General features: G+C 38.0%; 1 protein-coding gene across 1 annotated transcript in view; it reads left to right on the forward strand.

Moving 5' to 3' along the window:
• Positions 1 to 25,180, forward strand: part of cpped1 (calcineurin like phosphoesterase domain containing 1) — a 28,111-nt gene that overhangs the window by 689 nt on the left and 2,242 nt on the right. Inside the window, exons 2-5 of the mRNA XM_089016090.1 lie at positions 1,267 to 1,485; positions 11,910 to 12,082; positions 13,755 to 13,880; positions 13,960 to 14,086. Of these exons, the coding sequence (XP_088872216.1) occupies positions 1,267 to 1,485; positions 11,910 to 12,082; positions 13,755 to 13,880; positions 13,960 to 14,086 (645 nt within the window). The remainder of the gene's footprint in view (positions 1 to 1,266; positions 1,486 to 11,909; positions 12,083 to 13,754; positions 13,881 to 13,959; positions 14,087 to 25,180) is intronic.

Raw genomic sequence — 25,180 nt, forward strand, 5'->3', positions numbered from 1 at the left:
GGGGCGCTTTACAGTCGCCTTGGAGTGCGTGCGTGCGTTAATCTTCCTCATTGTCAGTAAAATTGTTCATATATATGACTGCAGAAAGAGCCATTGTTCTATAAATTGCGCCCGGAGAAACTAAAGGCTTGCAGAATTAATTTGAGATCCCCATGCAGCTTTATAAAACGAATGTGCTCACATGAAGAGCGTAAATGCTTCTGCATATGCTTCTCCCTGTGGTTTAAATATGCCGCTGTGTAAATTGAAGCACATTTAGACGTCCGTTGGCTTTAAGTGTTTAGAAATTAAAATGGGCGTGTGGTGCAAAATATGTGTAATGATTATAGTTATGTCAGGAAAACTACATGCAATGCTAACTTCATTCAGGGTGAATGTGTGCCTTAACAGTGTTTTTTTTCCTAACAATCAAAATCTCTACATGTTTCGAACCGGCTTCTGAAGAGTACCCGAAAAATCAGGAATTATGGCAGCCATTACACAGCCAATTTAAAAATTGCTCTAGATTTTTCACCTACTCAATTTCACACTTGGTTTGTGGGCAGGGACTTTGATGACTCACTGATTTGAAAACTAAGCTATCAAAAAGGTAACTTGCTATACGGTAATACAGTAATCCATGTCTTTTAAGTACAAGTTAGTCACAATTCATTGAGGGTTTATTTGTTTTTAGTTTCACGTGTTCATATTTATCAACTCCTCACAAAGAAAAATAAATTGTGCGCTCAAATGAGCAATAAAACATTTAGGGTTCTACTGTCATTTTTCCCCTAGAAGTAACGGTAATCTAAATAGTATGTGCGTGTCATTTTAATTTCTAAAATGTTGATTATATTAAAGGGGATTGTTTGGCTTGTTCTTGTCTGTCCCCCCCCCCCCCCCCCCCCCAGAAGTCAGACAGAGTTTTGTCACTTGGTCTTAGTCCATCAAATTCCTCTCGAAGAGAGAATTATCACACTCTTATTCGGAAGTGAGGTACGCGGAGAGCATGTTAAACACAGAGTATGATAAATAGTCCTGGACCCCTGCTGAGTGAGGGGATCTGTTCAGCATGCAGATGACTGCATAGTGGCAGCAGTCTGTTGCTTCAGGTACATGACATGAAATGAAATGAAGGATGGAGAAAATTGTTTTGGACACGCTCATGAGAGAATTTACCTTTCCTCTTTCATTTTTTTGGAGGGTCAAAGGGGGCATTGACATTTATTTTCTTATGCTCCCAAACCATGTTTTCATTTTTATTTAACATTTTTTTTTCTTTTGTAGATATCGAGCATGAGTGGACAGGCCCATTCTACTTCATCCAGGCTGCAGACCCTCAACTAGGCATGATGAAGGCATGGCGAGAGGGTGACTGCAACGTTGGAGGTGATGAATTGACTGAGGAAATTGAGCTCACCAAACAAGCGGTGGAAGCCGTGAACCACTTGCGTCCTCGACCGAGATTTATGGTGCTGTGTGGCGACTTGGTCCACGCCATGCCAGGTAAAAACAGTCCATTCGGGATACACCCAACCTGTTTTAAGGTTGATTGATTAATGGGAATTGAAATTAACTCATTCACTGCCGGGCGTGTGCAAAAATGTATCCACTCCAGTGCCAGGGTTTTTGTCATTGTCACTCAAATTCCAAGACCCGCAGAATATTGAGTTTTAAGACTACATAAGCATTCAATACAGTGTAAAAAACCTCAGACTCTCTTGTTTTATATAAAAAAATAGTGGCAATTCCTTAATTATATGGATCTGGAGTTATATGAGTGTGAAATGAGGGTGGCTGTTCAAAATACAATGCAAGACATTGGTTTATATAGGGCTTAAACAACAGCTAAAGCTGGAACAAAGCGCTAACATTGAAAAAAGTGAAATGCTGCCCCCTTGTGGATAAGAAAAACACATTGCCAGAGGCCATGGGCAGCGCTCTATCGGCACCCAAACAAGAAAAAAAAAAAACAAAACCAGAACAAATTCGGGAATGGCGCTCTATATGTCATATTTTCAATTCTCGATTACATTTGTGAATGGCAGTGAATCAGTTAAAGATTACTCTATTCTTTCATTCACTCACGCACACACACGCAGACACACACACATGCACAAAATAAATACATGCATAAAGAAATAAATGCACCAATAAATACATGGGCGAAATGCCAAAAATAAATAAAATGATGAATATTAAATAAATAACGAATAAAAAACAAATAGCTAAATAAACAAATAAATACATAAATGTATACAATGATGCATATGAAATAAATAAAATGATAAATATTAAATAAACAAATAATGAATAAAAACAAATAGCTAAATAGTTAAATTAATTAATAAAATAGAATACATAAAATAAATTAAAAAAAATGATAAATGTTAAACAAGTGAAATGATAAATGTTAAACAAACAAATAATGAATAAAAATAAATAGCTAAATAAATAAAATAAAATGCATAAAATCAATAAAATGATAAATCTTAAATAAACAAATAATGACTAAAAAACAAATAGCTAAATACAGTGAGACCTCAACTTACAAACACCTTATCTTACAAACTTTTCGTCTTAAGAACCTCTAATTTATGAAAATTAAACCTTATAATAAGCACTATTTTCATTATACACACCCACCACGGCTGGCGGAGTGATCTTCGGCGGAAGCACACGACCGAACAGCGCTCCAGCCGGCGCTACTTTGCACACCCCCTCTCATTGAATGCACACGTTGATCGCCTACTTGGAGCTTTTTGCTGATAATTTTACTATGATGGGACCGAAAAAAAAAAACCACCACAGGCTCGTGTTCAGCCCAGGAAGACACAAAATAAAATCACAGTCGCTGAGAAGAAGGAGATAATTGAAAAACACGAAGGAGGTGTGCGTTTGTGTGATTTAGTGGCCGAGCACGGCTATGCTAAGTCAACCATTGCTCCCATTCTCCGGAACACAGAAGCCATCAAAGGTGCGTCTGTAGCAAAAGGTGTTTCCGTGCACTCAAAGCGACGGTCTCGGGCAATCGAAGAAGTTGAAAAAAAACTTTATTTTACAGCACAGTTTATTTCTTTAATTACAGTCCTCATGTAATGTGCCTCTCTTTGTGACTTTATGATACAATGCAGTGTATTTCTTTCATTACAATACAATAGCAAATTTATTATACATAGAATAAGGTATGTTGTGTGTAGTTTTAAGGCTTATTTAGTTAAAAAACTATATTTTATGGAAACCCGGGAACGGATTAGTCCCATTTTAATGGTTTCCTATTGGAATTTTCTTTTTGAGATACACACTTTTCGCCTTACACACTCTGTCTGGGAACCAATTAAGTTCGTAAGTTGAGGTCTCACTGTAAATAGCTAAATAAATTAATACATAAATTCCCACCTTAAATAAATAGCTAAATAACTAAATACATACATAAATTCCTATCTTGTATGCCAATTGGAATAGGTCCCCAATGCACAATACGTGCTTGATGTGATTGACCGAGTGACGATTCTGCAGAAAAAGTACATCCTCATGACGAAGAGCAAAACGCACATGCATAATATCCATATGTGAAGCCGTATGGCCAGTAAAAATGAGATGGTCGTATCAATAATGTAGCTGGCTTGCAATTACTGGCCTCATTTTGGGAGAGTTGATTAGAACTCGCAGATGCCAGCGGTGTTAACTTTAAATTCGGGATAGTCCTTTAGTCTGAGAAAATGATCCTCGAGCAGCCCCGGGAGCATCGTATGGAAATTTAGGCAGGCTCACAAAATCCAGCACCTATTTCATAGCGCTTGAAATGACTCCGCCAAATTGCAGATAGCGGTTAACTACAGTAAAGTCTCGTTATATCGATATCGGATATATCGATAGTCCCGGTTATATCGATACTATTTCTATGCACGCACGGAGAAAATTACATGCAAACAGGGTCGGATATATCGATAGTCCCGGTTATATCGATATTTTTTCGGACTCCCTTGAATATCGATATAATGAGACTTTACTGTATTTCAAAACACAAGCTGTGCTTGCAATGATCTGCGTTCCATTTTGTTCAGCGTTGTGCAGTCGGACACCGTGAGCAAAGGCTCGAACACAGGAACATTGTATTTTACTGCCGGTAGGGGACGCAGCCATTCATGACCGACACCCAAATTCTGCAGCCCTATGCCAAGCTATTTATTGAGAGTTTATGCAAATTGATATTGATACATTAGTAAAACATAGTCTTCTCGATTTGAATACCAGGCGCTCGGACGTCCCAAGCACCAACAACAATAAAACAACAGAACATAGACATGTTCATTTGTTGTCCTTTCCATGAACTGACAGATTTGTAACCTGGCTATTGAGCTCTTCCTGTGAAGTAGTTTACCGAGTCGTAAATTAGTCCCAAGGCCAGATCTCCTACATGAAGATGACAGTTTAACAGGCTGTGTCTGTTCACCTCAGATTGACCCCAGATTTTCTATGCTTCCATTGTGGGCCTTCTAAGCATGAAAATGTTAAATATGATAACTTCTATTCTATCTATTCTCTAGCACGTGTCCATTCACCCTTCCCACCCTCCCACATTGCTTACTTGCAAAGTATAGTCAAAACTAATAAGGTCAACCGGTTAATTTTAAATTCTGTAAAGTCTTTCATGCGAGTAATGCTAACAAGCTGGCTGTTTCAAGAAGGAATAGCTTCGCGCAGTGTGAAAGCCTACTGGGGCCGATTAAAAGATAAGCTGTACATATATGCACTTTTATATACAGTATTAGTGCACAGATTCTCGTTATTGCAAGGCTCTCTCCCTTTCATCGTTCCGATGAAATTAACTTATCTGTGTTTAGGCGACGAGATGGTTCAGCGATGTGAGATATTTTATGCCAGAGAAGGTTCCGAGCCTTTGCCTCCTCTGTTTCCCCAGCCAGTCTGTAAACAACATCCTCCCTCATGACAGCAGCTGATATTTATCTATGAAAACGCACAGCCCTCCCAGCTATTCTCTGGAAGCTTTGGTTTCTGTTCCCAATAAGATTTCGGCTTTTGATCAGGACATTTACTGTGTATTTTGTTTACTTCCCGCCCCCAGTTCATGACGTCACCCCAGGTCGTCTTGCCTTGCTCAAGGAAAAAAACAATGGGCTCACAGAGTTCAGATTTGGAGAATATGCTTTCTTGTTACTCATCCATTTATGAATATGATTCAAATAGTTCTGAAGAGGAAAGTATACATGTTTGCAATCGATTAAAGGAGTCATCCCATATCAATTCGAGCTGTCAATGACAGCAATGTAGCGTCCCAGAAAATGCACAAGATGGCGCACAAACGCCGTTGGAAATGGGCTGATTTGTCTGCTGGGAATTTGTGTCGGCGAGTATCAAATAGTAGTCTTGGTGCAAAACACAACGATTCACCATCGCGTTATTTATGTACAGTGGTACCTCGGTTCTCGAACGCCTCACAGTTCGAACAAAATATTCGAGATATTCTTCAATACGTGTGAGTGTGTAGGCGAGGGTGGGGTGCTGAGCGGCGTACGGGTGTATCGCTCTCTACTTGACCAACTGTTGTCGCTTGCGGACGTGCTGCGTTTTGCTCTAGCGTTTAATATAGGTGTACGAAGAGTTTAGCCCCTAATCATGCCTCCAAAGAAAGTAAGTGCTGTAAAAGTAAGTAAAAGTACAGTAAAGTCTCGTTATATCGATATTCAAGGGAGTCCGAAAAAATATCGATATAACCGGGACTATCGATATATCCGACCCTGTTTGCATGTAATTTTCTCAGTGCGTGCATAGAAATAGTATCGATATAACCGGGACTATCGATATATCCGATATCGATATAACGAGACTTTACTGTAAGTGATTTGGTAGTGTGTACTTTCTGTTATCGTTATCCGAGTAACTTTTAACATGTTACATGAAAATACCAGGATTATTCTCATTTTTTTTAAACGTCATGTAACATTAGCATATCGTATACTTATTCAGTGTGTTGTTCTCGATTTATTTTTGTTTTACCCTCCTTTTCAAGATAACATATTTTTGTAGTGTTGCATTGTATCAAATACAAGGAACCAACACTCCATTGCAATATATAGTCCGGAAAATACGTTACATAGTTCGGAAAAGTGTCATAGCAGGAGGTCTTTCTTGTTGATGGCTGTCTGACCGCGCTTTAGTTCCTCTGAAACAATTTGCATTGCAGACTGATTTGGTTGTGGCCAAGGGATGCGAGCTGTCAGCCATCATTGTGACTGCCGCACGCCTGTTTGGTGACAGAAAATTGGCAACTGTATTTCTGTTCTCACATATTTCCCTATATATATATCTCCTTTGGCTCTATCTGACATCGTCACTTCACTTCTGTGCTCAATCTTGTGTAAACAGCTGCTGTTTTCTATCTCATCCCTTATTTTGACGTCTGTCATTTAACTGCAGGAATGTTTCTTTGGGATACCCTGCTTGTCAGCTGTGTTTTAGGGGCATCCAAAGGGTGGAATTGAGACCATGGAATGAGGACGTCCACTCTCCAATTTCATTGACCCAACCAGTGGAATTGAGCGTAGACTAATTTCTGAAATTTGCAGTGTGCGATTAATCAAGTAAAAAGGTAGTAGTGCGAAGAACTTCCAAGGGACTTTTGAGGCCAAAGATTTGGACCTCAATCCATCTATACCACCTGATTTTGGTCCTGGACTGGTCGTCAACCAATCTCAATGCACATAGAAACACCCGGATAGAATCTACTCAGGCACGGGGAGAATTATATAACAGCGATTGACCTGAACTGCAGTGACGAATACACAAAAAAAAAACACGGTTAAAAAGTTTCATATGGTGAGTTCATTAAATTAGACAAAACATGTTGGACGTAGTAGCATCCTAATGAGCACTACAAAGCATTCACGCGGTATCCCCGGGGATGCGTAAGGCGTTTTCCTCACGGTGCAGAAGGGAAGAAGCATCCGAGTGTTGTCGCGTGTGTAAAACTCATGAAAAGTGAAGTACAGATTACCTTGGGTTATTTCGCTTAAACTGACATTATTTCGAATAATTGCAGTTGAAGGCAGATATTACTGAGACAGAATATCACATGGTGAACTCCAATCAAAAGTCTTCGTTAGTCTTTCAATGTAGAAATTCTGTATTTCAAAGGGGTAAGAATCTACTCGTCACAACCTTTCCCGGAAAAGCAGACCCCATTACAGCTACAAAACTCCTCAATTTCTTAATTTTTCACTTCCTGTCATCACAGGTGTCAAAGTCATGTCCTGGGGGCCAAATCTGGCCCGCCACATCATTATATTCGGCCCGCGAAAGCAAATCAAACTTGTGAAATTCGATGATTCTTTTTAATGTCAGAACCAACATTTCAAATTGTCTCATGTAAACCACAACAACAGTCATTTGTTTGAAGGCAAAAAAACATTGCCAGAGGTCTGATCAGTGCTGATCAGTGAATTCTGGAATGGCAGCGAATGAGTGTGAATAATTATCAAATCAAAACCTTTTGGCTTTATTCACATGCAAGCTGCATTCACTGCTGCAGAAACAGAAACAGCCTGACCCTAACTTTTGTCTTCTGAATTGTGAAAAGAACTCCTGACCGCTCCCATCTATGTATTTTATTCTTTTTTTTTATATATATATATATATATTTTATATAAAGTCTTCAAAGCGCCGCGAGTGAAGATAGGAATGTCAATCAACTGGTAGATCAAAAGCCCAGATCCCTCTTCATCCTTACCGTCCAGTAAAGCCTTTGCATTACTGCTGATAACACAAGTTTGATCCAGCTCGCTCGGTTCACACATCAATTTGACACCACTTGCAAAAACTCACACTCGGAAGACATGGATGTCTTTATTTTAGAATATTTTAGATGTCTTTTGGACCTGGACAGAGTATATGTTTGTTGCTAATCCTAACTACTAAATGAATCAAGGTGTCTCAAATTTAGATTAATGGACTCCTGAATGATGGTGACTCACTGTTGAATTTGAGGTCGGCAGCTGGAGCTATGAGAAAACAGAAGGCACCGCAGCTTCTTTAAAATCTCCCATCTGGTGTGCGGCTTTTAATGGATGTCGATTCGTTTTCAGTCTACCGGAAAATCTTGAGAGTGGCTTGATATCACCAGCTCTGCTTCCCGCGTAGTCTACTTCTTAGCTCACTGTTAAAAAAAAATATATATATATATATATATATATATATATATATATATATATAGTAAAGTCTCGTTATATCGATATTCAAGGGAGTCCAAAAAAATATCGATATAACCGGGACTATCAATATATCCAACCCTGTTTGCATGTAATTTTCTCCGTGCGTGCATACAAATAGTATCGATATAACCGGGACTATCGATATATCCGATATCGATATAACGAGACTTTACTATATATATATATATATATATATATATATATACACACACCTGTTGAATGGGTAAAAAAAAACTCCCTGGTGCTCTTTTGGAGAAATTGACATTGCCAGTAATACTCTAGAGATCACTGGTGTCAAAGTCAAGGCTTGCGGGCCAAATCTGGCCTGTCGCATAATTTTATTCGGCCCGCAAAAGCAAATCGAACTTGTGGAATTCCAAAATGGTTGCTGAATTCTAAACCAAAATTTCAGTATGCCCCATGTCAACCACAATAAGTCATTATTTTTTTACTGCAAAATTATGCAGTAATTTGCTGTGCACTCTATATGTAATATGTGGAGGGGATTAAACATTCTAATGTATTGTATTCTATTTATAATAGTATTTTATTTATTATAGTATCTATACTTGTCTGTGACTGTAAAGTGTCCTTGACAGCTTTGAAAGGCGCTTAAAATTAAATGTATTATCAGAAAATCAGAAAACCTTTATTCGTCCCACAATGGAGAAATTTACAATATATTTATTATTATTATTATTATTATTATTATTATTATTATTATTATGGCTTCCCCAAAATCATAACGGCCCCTGAGAGGATACCATTACTCCAATGTGGCCCGCGGCAAAAAAAATGAATTTGATACTGTTAGGGTCATTTATTAATGAAGTAGGAATCAAAAGTAATAACAAAAAGATACAGGATGTGACGTCATTGACCGTACGTATAATAAAAACAGAGGTCCGAAAAAAAAAAAAAACAATGTGTAAGGAAATAAAAAGATGTTTAAAATGTGTTCATATAGCGAATTGCCTTAACATATTCCCCCTGACGAACATATTTAGCATCGGTACAGATGACTAAAAAGAAAATCACAGAATAAAACAACTACAGTAAAGTCTCGTTATATCGATATCGGTTATATCGATAGTACTGCTTATTACGATACTATTTCTATGAACGCAAGGAGAAAATTTACATGCCGCAGCATTGGGTATATCGATAGTCCGGTTATATCGATATTTTTTCCGACGAGAATATCGATATAACGAGACTTTACTGTATGTACAATCAAAATTACAATCTCAAAACCCAACTACAGTAAAGTCTCGTTATATCGATATCGGATATATCGATAGTCCCGGTTATATCGATACTATTTCTATGCACGCACTGAGAAAATTACATGCAAACAAGGTCTGATATATCGATAGTCCCGGTTATATCGATATTTTTTCGGACTCCCTTGAATATCGATATAACGAGACTCTACTGTATTTAAAATTGCATTTTCTGTGTAGCGCTCTCTCTTGTTTCTATTTATAATTGTATTTTATTTATTCCTTTGTATTTGTGATTGTACTTTATTTATTATAGTACCTATGCTTTTCTGTGGCTGTAAAGTGTCCTTGAGAGTTTTGAAAAGCACTTAAAATGTAATGCATTATTATTATTATTATTATTATTATTATTATTATTATTATTATTATTACAATGTGACCCGCTGCAAAAAACATAGTTTGACACCCCCTGCTATAGATGATGTCTTGGATCACTATTTCCTCAACCACTACTACTTTTGCTCTTTTGACTTCAATATGGCGCCGCGAGAATGGCTGCCTTTCGAGCAGCTCCTGTATTTTGTTTTTCTACTTCTTTCTTTCCTTTCCTCTTCCTTTCATAACTTTGCTGCTGTGAAATGTTAATTTCTCCACTGTGAGACGAATAAAGGTTCATCCAATCCAATCCAAGAAATTAACTATAAAGTGGATAATGAAGATAGTAACTATGGACAGTGCTATTTTCGTATGTGTGTTTTCCAGGTTACACTGAAAAAAATATTATTTTCCCGCAAAGTCAATACATCGGCATGATATGCTGACTCTAAGTGTGTATGCTGAATTGCTCCATTTAAAATCCAAAATGTGTGTAATGGTGAGGTTATTACGGAGCTAACAGGTGCAACACTCGCCTCAGCGTTTCCAACGATAGCTTGCACAGTCTCCCCTATTTTTCATTTCGGCTTCACGAGTGTGACGCCCTTTGGAATTATAGCAGAGGCTAGATTATGTGATGGTGACATGATAAATCCGCAGAGCTAGTCTGTCAGGGAGATGGAAAAACAACCCTAAGAGAATTTTTCGACGATAGGAAACCCATAGCTGGCATCCTCATCAGAAGACGAGTAATTTGTTATTTTGCTCAAAATTAGCCATCAGTATGTAGCCAAAGAAATCCCCAAAAAAGCATCTGCCACATCCTAAAATCCAATATAGATGGTTCTCGTCCACATCCAGCTCAGCTTGAAGATCTTGATTTCCTTCTGCACCCCACATGCGGCCATCTGGCCCGACGATCATTATTGGTCACAGTGGAAGGAAACACAAACAAACCCTATCATCTGTAAAGAGTTGCATTTGCAGCCCTCCAACTGAAAAAAAAACCCTCTAGTGCCATTTATTTTTTTTTTGATTCTCAGCGAATTGCCTACATCAAGCACCTCTTCACCCCCTGTCATCATCATCCCTTCCGAATGTCTGTGCTCACGTAAATGCAACCATGACATCCTGTACTTTTGCAAATGTATACACTCGTTGCGCACAAAGTCTCGATGTATTTATTTCTTTTTACACGGAGGGGCGGAAATGAGATCCAGTCACAAGTGGCCACTTTTGGTGCAATCACACAGTCTGGTCAGACCAACCATGGTGCATGTAAATGTACCAAATGCGTGTTGTATTCCAACAACTACATTGACTTCTCATTGGCTTAAAAGTTTGGTAAAAATAATGAATTTATTGATTTGATTGTGTGTTAATGTCTCTTGGTTCTGCATCTTGTAGGTTCTCACATTAACACAATCTATATGATCTGCAGTATGTGTTCGTTAGATTTTTATTTTGGTCCACAGGTATGAATGTATGTACAGTGATACCCCAGCTTACGAACGTTTTAGCTCACTTCACAAACATTAAATTTGCGAGCATATAGGCTAACGAACTAGTTTTCGGTGGACGAACCAAACCACACAGTCGAACAGTGGCTGACGGACTAGTTTTCGTCACCACCTTTCTTTGAGTGCAGACATGGTTTGTTATCGAGTGGAGTACTTTTGCTATCATGGGACGGAAAAAGACCCCTCCACAGGCTAGTGTTCAGCCAAAGAGGACACAAAAGAAATTTACGTTCGAGTAGAAGAAGGAGATCATCGAAAATCACGAACGAGGTGTGCATTAGTGTCTATTTAGGTTGCAGAGTGCCAACCTATATCGTATATAGGGCATGACACACATACAAGTGAAAACATGAAGAATCAGCCTGTCCCAGTACGATGGACCATTGCTACCATCCATTGACAACTTCCATCACAAATGTAAATAAAACAACTTTATTGTACTGTACAGCTTATTTCTTTCATTACAATACACTAGCATATTTATTATACATAAAATATGGTATATTTAAGTATCACTCGTTCTTTCCCAGTAAGTCAACTCATTTAATGCTCTTCTCACAAGGCATTTATTTCATCTACAGGAACCCCTTTCAGGGACGATCAAGAACGCGACCTCAAGACGGCATTGAAGGGAACGGAGCCTTCTATCCCACTCGTGTTCGTCAGTGGCAATCATGACCTTGGAAATACCCCGACACCCCAAACAGTTGAGCAGTACTGCAACGCATGGGGCGATGACTATTTCAGCTTCTGGGTACGCGATTGCAACTCATACTTGGGTGGTTGTTTTAGTTAGCATATTTTGTACAAGTGCAGTGAAAATTATTTCGGACCTGTTTTTTTCTTATAATTCGTACAATTTTTTTGTGGCTTTTTAGGTTAATGAAGGTTTCATTTCGGTTTGGGTGGAAATTGTTAATTGTGCGGGAAAGCTATCTGAGCTATCTGAACTTGTACCTCTCCGCTGGCTGTTGAGCCATCAAAATGCAGATTAGCCGACATCATCAACATGACATTGAAATGTCTGTCAATTTGTTCCTCCGTTGCTCACCGACGAGTCGAACTGATGGTTTTATCAAGACAAAAAATGAAACGCAGAAAAGGGAATAGCGCACGCTTGGAATTTGAATTTAGTGTTTTGGTGTGCGGCGCATGACAAAAATGTAGAAATTTCTTCAGGCGTTTTTCAAATCCTCCATAATTTCTGCTGTTAAAAATGCAGTTTTGTCAATGTATCTAATCATTTAATTGACTGTTTAGAACTATAGTTAAGTTTTTTCATGGGTCATCATAATAAGTTTTTATTTCATTGGGACTTTTTTTGCTTTTGTTTTAACTGTTACTCTTAATTAGTTTTCATTGTAAAATTCTCCATAATTTTTTTATAAACACTTTTCATGTTATTTTTAATTAGATTTGTTTTTTTTTTTAATAGATGGACTATGTCTTCAGGCACAAAGGTCAGAGTATTGGGGACAAAAGTACAGGTTCTTAAACTATTCGATTTTCCTTTAATTTAGATGTAGGGCAAAATAACTACAATAAAATAAATAAAATTTTTGCAGGCCCAAATAGAAGATGAAAACAAAAGGCATTTTTGCTTTAATTGGATAAAAATAATAATAATAATAAGAACACTACTACTACTACTACTACTACTACTACTACTACTACTACTAATAATAATAATAATAATAATGCATTTCATTTATAAGCGCCTTTCAAAACTCTCAAGGTCACTTTACAGTCACAGGATATGTTTTCTGTGGGTGAGCAACGGCAGCCACACGCACCAGCGTTCACTCAGCCTGGAAATAGCTCAAATAGAAAGAAAGCTAGCTAATAGGTAGCTATCGAGATAGCTAGCTAGGTATATACTGTATATTATAGATTGCTAATAGATGGCTATCGAGATTGATAGCTATCTAGGATAGCCTTTAAAAGTCTCCTCGTGGAGAAATTTACATTTCACAGCACAAAAGTTATGAAAGGAAGAGAAAAGGAAAGAAAGAAATAGAAAAAATAAAATACAGGAGCATCTGGAAAGGCAGCCACTCTCACAGCGCCATCTAGAAGTCAAAAGAACAAAAAAACTAAATATGTAACACAAAGATACAGACACTCATTCAATCTGAAGCACTTTCTGCACCCTTTTTGCTGCATGAAGCAGCTGCAGATGAAAGGGGAGTGGATCAAAGCGTCCCTTTCACCAGTGGATCAGGAATGTCATGGTGGAATGTACACGTCTGCTACAAGCTAAATGTTGAAATCAAACCCGAAGCTGGAGCATCAATTGATGAAAAGAGATTTTCTCACATCTCCTGTTTTACGTAAATCCGCTTCAATTCCAAGCTGCGACGATTCCACATATGCATCGACGTAGTTAATTATAGTTCGGTCGAATGATTTTATTGTTTTTGTCTCAGGTGGGTGGAGTCCTCTTCCTCGTTCTGAACTCCCAGTTGTTCTACGACGCTTCGGCCTGCCCGCAGTTAAAGGAAGCTCAAGAAACGTGGCTGGAACAGCAACTGAACAAAGTGGCGTCGTCTTCAGTAAATGGCGCCAGCTGCTGCTTATTCATTGTGACCGATCAATCAACAATAATATCACCAGCAGTTTGTCCCGGTTTAGGAACCCAAACACATCATCGTGTTCCAGCACATTCCGCTCTACTTAAAGAAGCCTGATGAAGAAGATGACTACTTTAATCTCCAAAAGGATGTCAGGCAAAACCTGATGGAGCGATTTAAGAGAGCTGGTAAGACAAGTCTGACTTTTTTCCGAAATGTCGTAGTTTGCTTGTTCCCATTTTTTATTATTATTATGAGTTTTTGTAACCAATGTGGCAGATCAGTCTGCCTTTTTATGGTGAAACAGTTTTGCCGTGTAAATGCAAAGTTAGTGTTTGTTAATTTTATTTTTTTGCGGCCATATTGTCCGACCTGGACTCTTATGGTATCGTCAGGAAACTGAATTGAGGACCATTTTATTGTTTTGTTCTTTAGTCTTCTCATAAATCACCGCTTCATTCAGCATTTAAAAATGTAAATAAATAAATCCCCAAATATATAAATAAATCACATAATACATAAATCACCAAATAAATAAATAGATAAGTAGATAAATATATTATGTATATATATATAGATAGATATAAATAGATACATCATTGGATGCATAAATACATAAATATATGAATAAATACATAAATGTATACATAATTTGATATATTAATTCATAAATAAATGAATACATACATAGATACATAGATATATAAAACATGAAGACATGAATAAATATAGACATATAAATAAATATACACATAAATAAATACATAAATAAATAAATAAATAAATGAAGGTGCAACTAAAAAATAAGTAAATACACATATCAATATATACATATCTAAATGAATGCATCAATAGATAAATACATAAGTAAATGGGTAAATAAATAAACATAAAAATAGGTAAATGAATAAAAAAAATACATGTATTAATTAATGAATGAATAAATTGATTAATTAATAGTTTAAAGATGATTTTTGACATCTCAATAGTGGTTTGAAATTTAATATATTGTATATTATATCATATTATATATTATAATGTATTGTCTGAATACTTTGTAGCTTTTTAGCTTTGTCAACCCTCGTCATCGCCATCATATCTAAACTGTAACAAACTCAAAGGACAACCGACGTCTCCGGACAAGTTGTGTCCATAATTTGTAAAATGGCTTCAAATGACTTCTACTGAGTGTATTTTAATAAGATCCCACCGCATATAGCTATATTTTACGTTTTAAGACTCGCTCTGAATATTCAGGAAGTCTTGTTTTTGAGTTGGTGACGAGTCCGTACGTGACGTCACTATAGGAATACCCCTAACCCAAAAACAGACACATTGTAGCAGTCCTTCCATCACGTCAATGTATTTTGCTGTACATGTTTGGTCTGAAAACCGTGTTGCACCCAAAAACCACCAGAAGAGGGCGTCCAAGCTCCATATAAGGAATTTATCAGCCTGTGGAAACGGAGGTGGCCACAGGAGGTTGCTATTTTGTGCCTCTTTTCTGGTGATCGATCCCCCCCAATGTTGCCTCAAAATGGCATGGAATAAATTTTTAATCAATTGCAAACATGTATGCTTTCCTCTTCAGAACTATTTGAATCATATTCATTCACTGGTTGTGTAACAAGAAAGCATATTCTCCGAATCTGAAGCCATTGTTTGGATTCTCCAGCAATGCAAGACGTCTTGGTGTGACGTAATGAACTGGGGGCGGGACTTTCTGAAAATGCCCAATTCGCAGCTCAATTTTTTTGTAGATTTTGGACACTTTAATCGGTTTTTATTGGTGTTTTGCATTTGAATAAAAATATACTGCGTGTTTTGTGTATTTTAGATGCTATAAAGCATTTTTTCTGATGTTAGTTAAGAAACAAAAAAGTGACGTCGGTTGTCCTTTAATATTCTTTGCCAAGCATCTTAAACCATACGAGAGGATTATTTTGCACAGGCAGGATAGCGACAATTGGTTTTAAATATTGGCTTCCTCATATTCATGCATTCTTCGAAATATATGGATTTGCAACGGAACAGTCAAGGACAGCAAGTGGCACGTATACACACACTTGTTCGTCACACCATTGGGCCAATTTTACACGGCTGATTGACAGGGGGGCTCTTATCCCGACACACGCACTTTCTCAATCATTCATCAAGGTGACTGTTGGAAAGAGTATTAATGAAATTATCCATCCATTATGGCCGCGTGTAATTAACCATGTTACACCATTTTGGTCGGATGACCCCTCTCTGGCATGACATCTCTTCCAAACAAACTATTGTTAATGATTCAAAAGGCAACACTCATTTTTATCCACAAAAACATAGGGAACGAATGTCAGTGCACCGCAAGATGTTAAATGCATCTGTTGTCCTTCATATCGATTCTGACAGCAGTTGTACATTCATGCTGAATACGAGGTTACCGTGTCAAACATGTAATACTTCGCCGCAGTGCACTTGGTGATAAATATTGATGACATTTACGCAGTGTGCAATCTGTCTTCCCTACGTCTGTCGTTTTACTATACAGGTATACGCACACACATATATTGGCAATAAATGGGCAAGAACGCATTTTCAATCAGCATCTAAGGTGAGAAACAGGTGTTTTTGCATCTTTTATATACTCAATTTTCTGTCGTGGCACAGTGAAAATTGATTGGATTTATTGTTCTAAACATCATTTTACAAAACGTAAATCAAAAGATATATTTCTGTGCAAAAGTAATCAAATATCAACGGCACTTGACTACACCATATGTGTGATGTTGACATGTTAGTGTGCTGACACCCCAAAAAAACTAAAACAAACAATGGTGGTACTGTAGCAAGTAGTTATTGGTAGCAAGAAACACTTCCCAAATGAAGCATCACTGCCACCGGCTGCTGTTCTCCTTGCATTGCAAGGAAACCAGTACGGGGTTATGGTTGCCGATGATTGTCCGGTGTGCTGCATTCCGCAGAGGAGGACTCAAGCTCGAGATAAAAACACAGATTTTGATAATAATAATAATCATCATCATCATACTCATACTCATACTAGTGGTAGTGGTAGTAAGAAATACATTTCATTTATAAGCGCCTTTCAAAACTCGAGGTCACTTTACAGTCACAGGATCAGTTTTTCTGTGGGTGAGCAGCAGCAGCCACATGTGCCTGCGTTCACTCAACCCCGAATAACTAACTGATAGATAGATAGATAGATAGATAGATAGATAGATAGATAGATAGATAGATAGATTATAAACAGCAAATATATAGCTAGCTAGATAGCCAACTAGCTAGCTAACAGATCGCAAATAGATAGCAAGCTAGGTAGCCAGCTAGATTACTAGCTAGATAGCTAGATAGCTTAAGTAAGCAACATAATGTAAAACAACTGGGAAGGACCCATTGTACACTTTCTGATTGACATTATTCATATCAGACCAATTTTTTGACCAAACCCTATATTGCTCTATTTAAATAATAATAATAATTCATGTTATTTCTAAGTGCCTTTCAAAACTTTCAATGTCACTTTACAGTCACAGGATAAGCTTTTCGGTGGGTCAGCCGTGGCGGCCACATGCGCCGGCGTTCACTCAACTCTGAATAACTCAAATAGATAAAGTTAACTAGCTAGCTAGTATATAACTAATAGCTAGCTAGGTAGCTAGCTTATACATAGCAAATATATAGCCAGCTAGACAGCCAGCTAGCTGACTAACAGATAGCAAATGGATAGCTAGCTTTTTTTTTTTCATGCATCACTCGACTACCCTGTGCTTCCTTTTACGCCACTTCCTTATATGTCACGTCTTCCTCATTGTCTCATTGTGACCAACGTATTAATATTATTGTTGTTTTATTTTTGCGAAAATGTTGACGTATTTGGTTAAGATTTCCTGAATAGTATGATTTTAAAGCAAGCAGAGGATGGTTTGAAAAGTTAGTGTGCCCTGTGTTTGCCCAAAGACAGCTGGGATAGGTGCCAAGAAAAATAGAGAGATTTTTATGTACAGATGTTAACGTTGATGTTAAAAATTAGTGAAAATAAAAGTTTGTTTTTATAGAGTTTTACACATGACCTGCTCTATTATAAAGTTTTTATCCGGTTTAGGTGATGAAATGGTTAAAAAGTTGCTTTCTAGACTTTGAACGGATTAAGATTTTTTACATTGATTTTAATGGAAAGTGCTGTTTCGGTTTTTGAACAAATCGGTTTTCGAACAGGTTTCTGAAACGGATTACGGTCAAAAACTGAGGTATAACTGTATTTGATGAATTTTATGGCGAAAATCTATATTTTATTCCCGCAAACCACATCGAAAGACGGCGCGGACCCAATTTAGTCTTTGTATGGCTCGTCGGAAGTGAGCGCTCACGTTGACTGCATCCCAGCTCATATTAATGAGACGCCATTTCTCAGTTACGACCCCCTATCGGGCTCATAAAGCATCGTGCAGTCCCTTTTCTTAATTGCACAAGCACTTACCAAGGGAGGGTTGGGGTGTGACAGTAATTTGTTTGATATTAAATTTGCCTTTGCTTTTTTTTTGGGGGGGGGGCGCTTCATGGCTATGTGTTCCCTTTGTCAAATTCGGATCATTTCAGACTATTTCAAAGTGTGTGGTTGGAATTTTAGCCAGCGTCGTACGTCAACGTCATTCGCAACTTAGCTCCAATGACCCCAAAGGAATCTTTCCATCCCCCCGAGGATGCTTTCATAATGCTGCATCGCTATCGCACCTGTAATCATTGTAAATAACGCTCCCCCCTCGGGCTGGTCTGTTGTTCCGCTAAACCTCCCAGTGCAAGGCGTGCAGTTTTAGCCCGGCGTGTTTTTTGTTGCCGCAAGCAGAAGTAGTAGGACGCGCGCAAAGTTTACTGTCATATTTGTCGAGTAAGTTTGATCCACTTCACTTTGATGAGTATTGAAACCAACCCCCCCCCCCCCCCCACCGCCCCTAACCCGAATCCCATGACTGGAGACTGGCGTGTCTTTTTTTTCAAGAGGCAATTGGAGTAGCGGGAACCCCACTAATGCTCTCAGCCTCTCCTCTCGCCATACAGAAGAGTTAGACGGAGGAGTGTAATTAGATTTCTATGCCTTCCACTACCACACATATCACCCCCCCCCCCCCCCCTCTGAGTTTCAACTCCTCCCAAAGCACATGCAATGTGGTTTCGATACAGAAAGACTTGACAAGTAAAAAAAAAAAAAAAAAACAATAGCGCAAGTAACCTCAGTCATCGGGATTCCCGAATGTCGCTCGTGGACATATCTTAGCCAATTAGTGACCACGATAAGGCTCCACGTTGCCGTTTCGCTTCCTTTGTCGCTAACTCGCTTCTCACTGGGCGTCGTTATCAGCACGGGTTTTCAAAAGGGAAGGCACGTTTATCACCCGGCAGGGATTCGATAAGAGGCCACGGCTAGGCTTTTAGCCCCATTGTTTTAATGATGAGGATGAAACATGTTTTTTGGGGGCATCGGGGTATCTCGTAGCGCATCAAGGAGCGTATATGTTATGTCTTCATGCTTCAAGTAACAATTAAAGGACAACCGACGCCCCCGGACAAGTTGTGTCCATAATTTGTGAAATCACTTCAAATGACTTCTACGGAGCGTATTTTACAAAGATTCCATCACATATAGCTATATTTTACGTTTTAAGACTCACACTGAATATTCAGGAAGTCTTGTTTTCGAGTTGATGACGATTCTTGACGTGACGTCACGGAGGGAACGCCCCTGATGGAGAAAGCGACACACAGTGCATTTTGGGTACTTTGTTTGGTCTGAAAACTTCGCGTTGATGGCCAAATTAGAAGGAAAAAACATAAATAACGCGATGGTGAATCGTGTGTTGCAGCAAGACTACTATTTGATACTAGTTGACACAAATTCCCAGCAAACAAATCCCCCCATTTCCAATGGAGCTTGGGCGCCATCTTGTGCATTTTCGGGGACGCTACATTGGAGTCCTGACGGCTCGAATTGATACGGGATGACTTCTTTAATCGATTGCAAACATGTATGCTTTCCTCTTCAGAACTATTTGAAGCATATTTATAACTGGATGAATAACAAGAAAGCATCTTCTCCGAATCTGAACTCTGTCAGCCCATTGTTTTGTTTCTTGAGCAAAGGCAAGACAACTTCGCGTGACGTCATGAACTGGGGGCGGGACTTTCTGAAAATCCCCAGTTTCGAGCTAATTTGTAGCAGATTTTGGACACTTTAAGTCATTTTTATTGGTGTTTTGCATTAAACTAAAAATATCCGCCTGCATGTTTTGGGTATTTTAGATGCCATAAAACGTTTTTCTGATGTCAGTTAGGAAACAAAAAAAATGGTGTTGGTTGTCCTTTAAGATTGGTGTTGATGAAGTCCTGAACCTGTGGGTCAATAAATAAAATGGCTGTCCCTTTACCTGACATCTTTTTAAAAAAAAATGTGCCTAAAAGTGAGAATTAGATCACATGATAATGCGGCGTGCCCGATCTGTGCAAATAGTGTTAAAATACCGTTCAATGAAACTGCACATTATATGCTGAAGCGCCTTATAGTGTGGAAAATACAGTAAATGGCAAAACTGTGTGTTATCTTTTAAGCAGTGTTGTTGATATTTGGTGAATGGATCAGTATAAAAATAACTTGGAATCTAACTTACTTCTTAAAGCAAGTCATCGGTAAAGTAATAGTCCAGTGTCGTCCACTAAATACGTAATAAAAATAAATATATACAGAAATAAAGACATAAATAAACACCTAACAAATAAACACAACTACCCAAATAAAAAAATAGATACATAGATGAATAAATAAAAACATCAATAAATAAATACATAAATAAACACATACATAAATAAATACAGACATAAATAAATACATACATAAAAACATAAATGATATCCAGTAAAGTCTCGTTATATCGATATTCTCGGGAGTCGGAAAAAATATCGATATAACCGGACTATCGATATATCCAATCCTGCGGCATGTACATTTTCTCCTTGCGTTCATAGAAATAGTATCGTAATAAGCAGTACTATCGATATAACCGATATCGATATAACGAGACTTGACTGTACATAATTCAATAAACAAATACATGAATGAATAAACACTTACATAACTAAATGAACGGTAAATAAATACGTAAGCACAAACATAACAAATACATGAATAATAAATAAATACATACATACAGAAACACATAAATAAATAAATACATAAATAAATGAATGAATACATAAATAATAAATAAACAAATACACAATAAATAAAGGAAAAGAAAAATAATTAAATAATTAAATAAATAAACAACATAAATAAATAAATGCACAACCAAATAGACGTAAATACATAAAACACAATATGCATAAATTAAATCATAAATAAATACAATAAAACAATGGTACTCGTTTTCATTAATTGTATTGCTTCTTATGTAAAAATGAGCATAAATAAATATATGAATAAAATTTAAAAATGGGACTAGTTTTACTTAGATTATATTCCAAAAAAATGTTTACAAAAATGCTGATTAAAAGGGAGTAAATTTGCATAAATTAAGGAATCAATTCAAATCATATACAGTAAAGTCTCGTTATATCGATATTCTCGGGAGTCGGAAAAAATATCGATATAACCAGACTATCGATATAACCAGACTATCGATATATCCGATCCTGCGGCATGTAAATTTTCTCCTTGCGTTCATAGAAATAGTATCGTAATAAGCAGTACTATCGATATAACCGATATCGATATAACGAGACTTTATGATTTTATGAATGTTAGCTTTTGTCAAAAAAACCTGGATCACTATCTTGTTCCAAATGGTCCAAAGTCATACATACCGGTACCTTTTTTCCTCTTTTTTTTTTTCCTCCCAAGCCCCATTATGTCTGCCATTGTGGGTGTTTGTATGTAACCGGACGACATACGGTTGGGAACGGATGCCCGTTGATGACTGATGGGTGTCACTGATTTATGGGCGGCTGCGGCCGAGAGACCTCATTTTCCTTCACTCTGTCATGCAAATTACAAAACAGCATTTCCGATTTGTAATCATTGCGCCGCACTTTGATGACAATGGCTCCTTGCGGGACACGCTGCACACTTCTTCTGTCCTAACTCACAAGGCGGGGGATATTTTGGTTGTGTGAAAACCTAGCGCGCAATTAGGAAATCCCATTTCGTAGCCAGCAAATCACTAACCGACAGATGAAAGGGGAGATGCATTAAAAAGGGGCCGCGTTGAAGAAAGCGATCGCAAATATCAAACATAATTAGATGCATGAAGGTTGTTTGTGAGTGCGTTTCCTTTAATCTCTCCTGTCATGTGGAAGCCATTGTTAGACAGTAGTTTTTTTTTACCCCCTCTTTTTTCTGATTAATAAACAGACTCGATTATTGTCACAATCAGCCCTGACACATAACAGTCATTGTGAAACGCACATTTTAATATTTGGACGTTAGTTTGCGCTCATTTATGTTAAATGCCTCAAATATCTTAAAATTCCATTCAACCGCATGTCATGCCCTCCTGCATCTCCTTTCGCTTTCTGGATGTTTTCACTATCGTGGACTTTTTCCCTCTTTCCCTTCTTCCCCCCTTTGAATGCACATATAAAACAAATCTTTCCACCCCCCCTCACCGCTCCTGCCATCTTGCGAGTTAACTCCTTCACTGCCATTTGTTAATTTATTCGGGAATTGAAAATATGACGTATATAGAGCGCCATTTGCCAATTTTTTTCTGGTTCATTTTTTTATTACTTGGGTGCCGATAAAGCACTGGTCAGACCTCTGGCTATGTTTTTCCCTTCCACGTGGGGGCAGCATTTGCCTTTTCTCCATGTTAGCACTTTGTTACAGATTCAGCTATATATATCAATATGTATTGTATTGTATTGTATTGTATTGTATTGTATTGATGAGAAGGTTTCTTCAGCCGTCATCTGTACTTCTTGAAGGTGTCGGACGCAGTCAGACTTTAGTTCGCTGACGAAGCCTCTTGGATAGGAGGCGAAACATCCGACACCTTCAAGAAGTACAGATGACGGCTGAAGAAACCTTCTCATCGATGGACCACTCCTGTACGACTGAGAACTTACACAGACATATTGTATTGTACTGTATTGTATTGTACTGTATTGTACTGTATTGTATTGTATTGTATTGTATTGTATTGTATTGTATTGTATGTGTTGTATTGTATTGTATTGTATTGTATTGTATTGTGTTGTATTGTATTGTATTGTATTGTATTGTATTGTATTGTATTGTATTGTATGTGTTGTATTGTATTGTATTGTATTGTATTGTATTGTATTGTATCGTGTTGTATTGTATTGTATTTCGGACAGCCACCCCCATTTCAAGCTCAGATAACTCCAGACCCATATAACTTAGGAATTAACTATTTTTTTTCTGATGAAAGAAGAGAGTCTAAGGTTTAAAATCACATTGACCGCTCTTGGCAATTTAGTCTTCATGAACCGAAATGAATGAAACTTGAATCTCAGTAGCAGGAGTAGACGAGTTAGGCACTCAGTATTTTTCCTTGCACGTAATTATTTTTTTTTTTGGGGGGGGGGGGGTGAAAAACAATTGGATGCGTTCGTTTCAGGCTAAGCCATGCTCACCAAATTCATTCTTGTCCCAAATGCACTCGACAAAGCAATCATTCCTTTTCAGTCTTCATAAAATATATGTCCTCGCAGAACACCAAGAAAAAAAAATATACACACATTAAAAAAAATGGCAACCCCTTCGTACAAAATAGTTTTTGTTGCACACGTAATTTCGCGCGACCACTGATTACACCGCAGTGACACGCCGCCGCCGCCGAGGGGCTGAGCCAACCTGCGTCGCTCCGATGAGAATGTCGTTTGTAATTGAAAATAAATTGAAAATCCACCCCAACCATCCCGCTCCCTAACGCTTGTCTTTGTTTTGTTCGAATAATCAATATGGGCGATCTTTCGTTGTTTCCCCTCCCACTTTATTTTTCTTAGTCTTAGTCGTGATTAATAATTCCGCCGATGCTGACAGTCAACGTCACATACCAAAGAGTTAAAGCAGCAGGGTGTCGTTTTTAAGCACACTTTGTACTTGGAAGTGAGCTATTTAAAACACCACAATGTAGCATTGAGTCATCAGGTGTTAGCCTATTTTGCGCAGTTGCGATTTGAAGTGTTCATTTTTTTTCTTCTCGCCTATTGTCGTTTGGTTCGAAGACGCCAAGGTCGGACGTAATTTGGATTGAATTGGATTAGCCTTTCTTTGACTCACAGTGGATACATTTACATTTGTGTGGGTTTTCTCTGGGTATTCAGTTGTGGATTGTATTAGTCTCGTAGTGGAGAAATTTACGTTTCACAGTAGCAAAGTGATAAAAGTAAGAGGAAAGGAAAGGAAGAAATAGAAAAACGGAATACAGGAGCTGCTGTAAATAAAGGCAGCCACTCATGCGGCGCCATCTTGAAGTCAAAATACAACAAAAAAACAAAATAACAAATAAAGTGACAATCTTAAGCACTTTCTACACCCTCTTTTTTTGTATGAAGCAGTTCTAGGTGAAAGAGGATAGGATCAAAGTGTCCTTTTCACTAGTGGATCAGGGATTGGATTGGATTAGATTTACCTTTATTAGTCCTGCAGTGGAGACATTTACACAGTATGTCGCATACAGTCACAATAGCATAGTGATGAAAGGAAGAGTAAAGGAAAGGAAGAAGTAGAAAAACAAAATACAGGAGCTGCTGTAAAGGCAGCCACTCTCGCTGAGCCATTTTAAAGTCAAACGAACAAATGAAATAACAAAAAATGTGACGCAACACAGAAGACACAGACAGTCATTCAAGTTTAAGCACTTTCTGCACCCTTTTTGTTGTATGAAGCAGTTGTAGATGAAAGAGGAGTGGTTCAAAGCATCTTTTTCGCCAGTGGATCAGGGACGTCATGGTGGAATGTGCCCGTCTGCTACGAGCTAAATGTTGAAAGCAAACACGAAAGCTGTAGCATCGCCATTGACAAAAAGAGATTGTCTCACATCTCATGCAAATCCGCTTCAATTCCAAGCCGCGGCAATTCCACATACGCATCGGCGCTCTGCGCTGACGTTCCTTTCTTCTCATCGCGGGCTCCTCAAGCCATGCAAAATTAGGCTGTGAAAATGCTGCTCATTACAGACGCAAAAAAGTACAATCGCCCCAGAGCTGTCTAGCGATGACAGTCAAATGACACTGACATTCCTCCCAAATCAAAAACAGTGCTGGCA

Source organism: Hippocampus bargibanti, linkage group LG15, assembly GCF_051943395.1.
Source record: "Hippocampus bargibanti isolate YZ-2025 linkage group LG15, ASM5194339v1, whole genome shotgun sequence".
NCBI lineage: Eukaryota > Metazoa > Chordata > Actinopteri > Syngnathiformes > Syngnathidae > Hippocampus > Hippocampus bargibanti.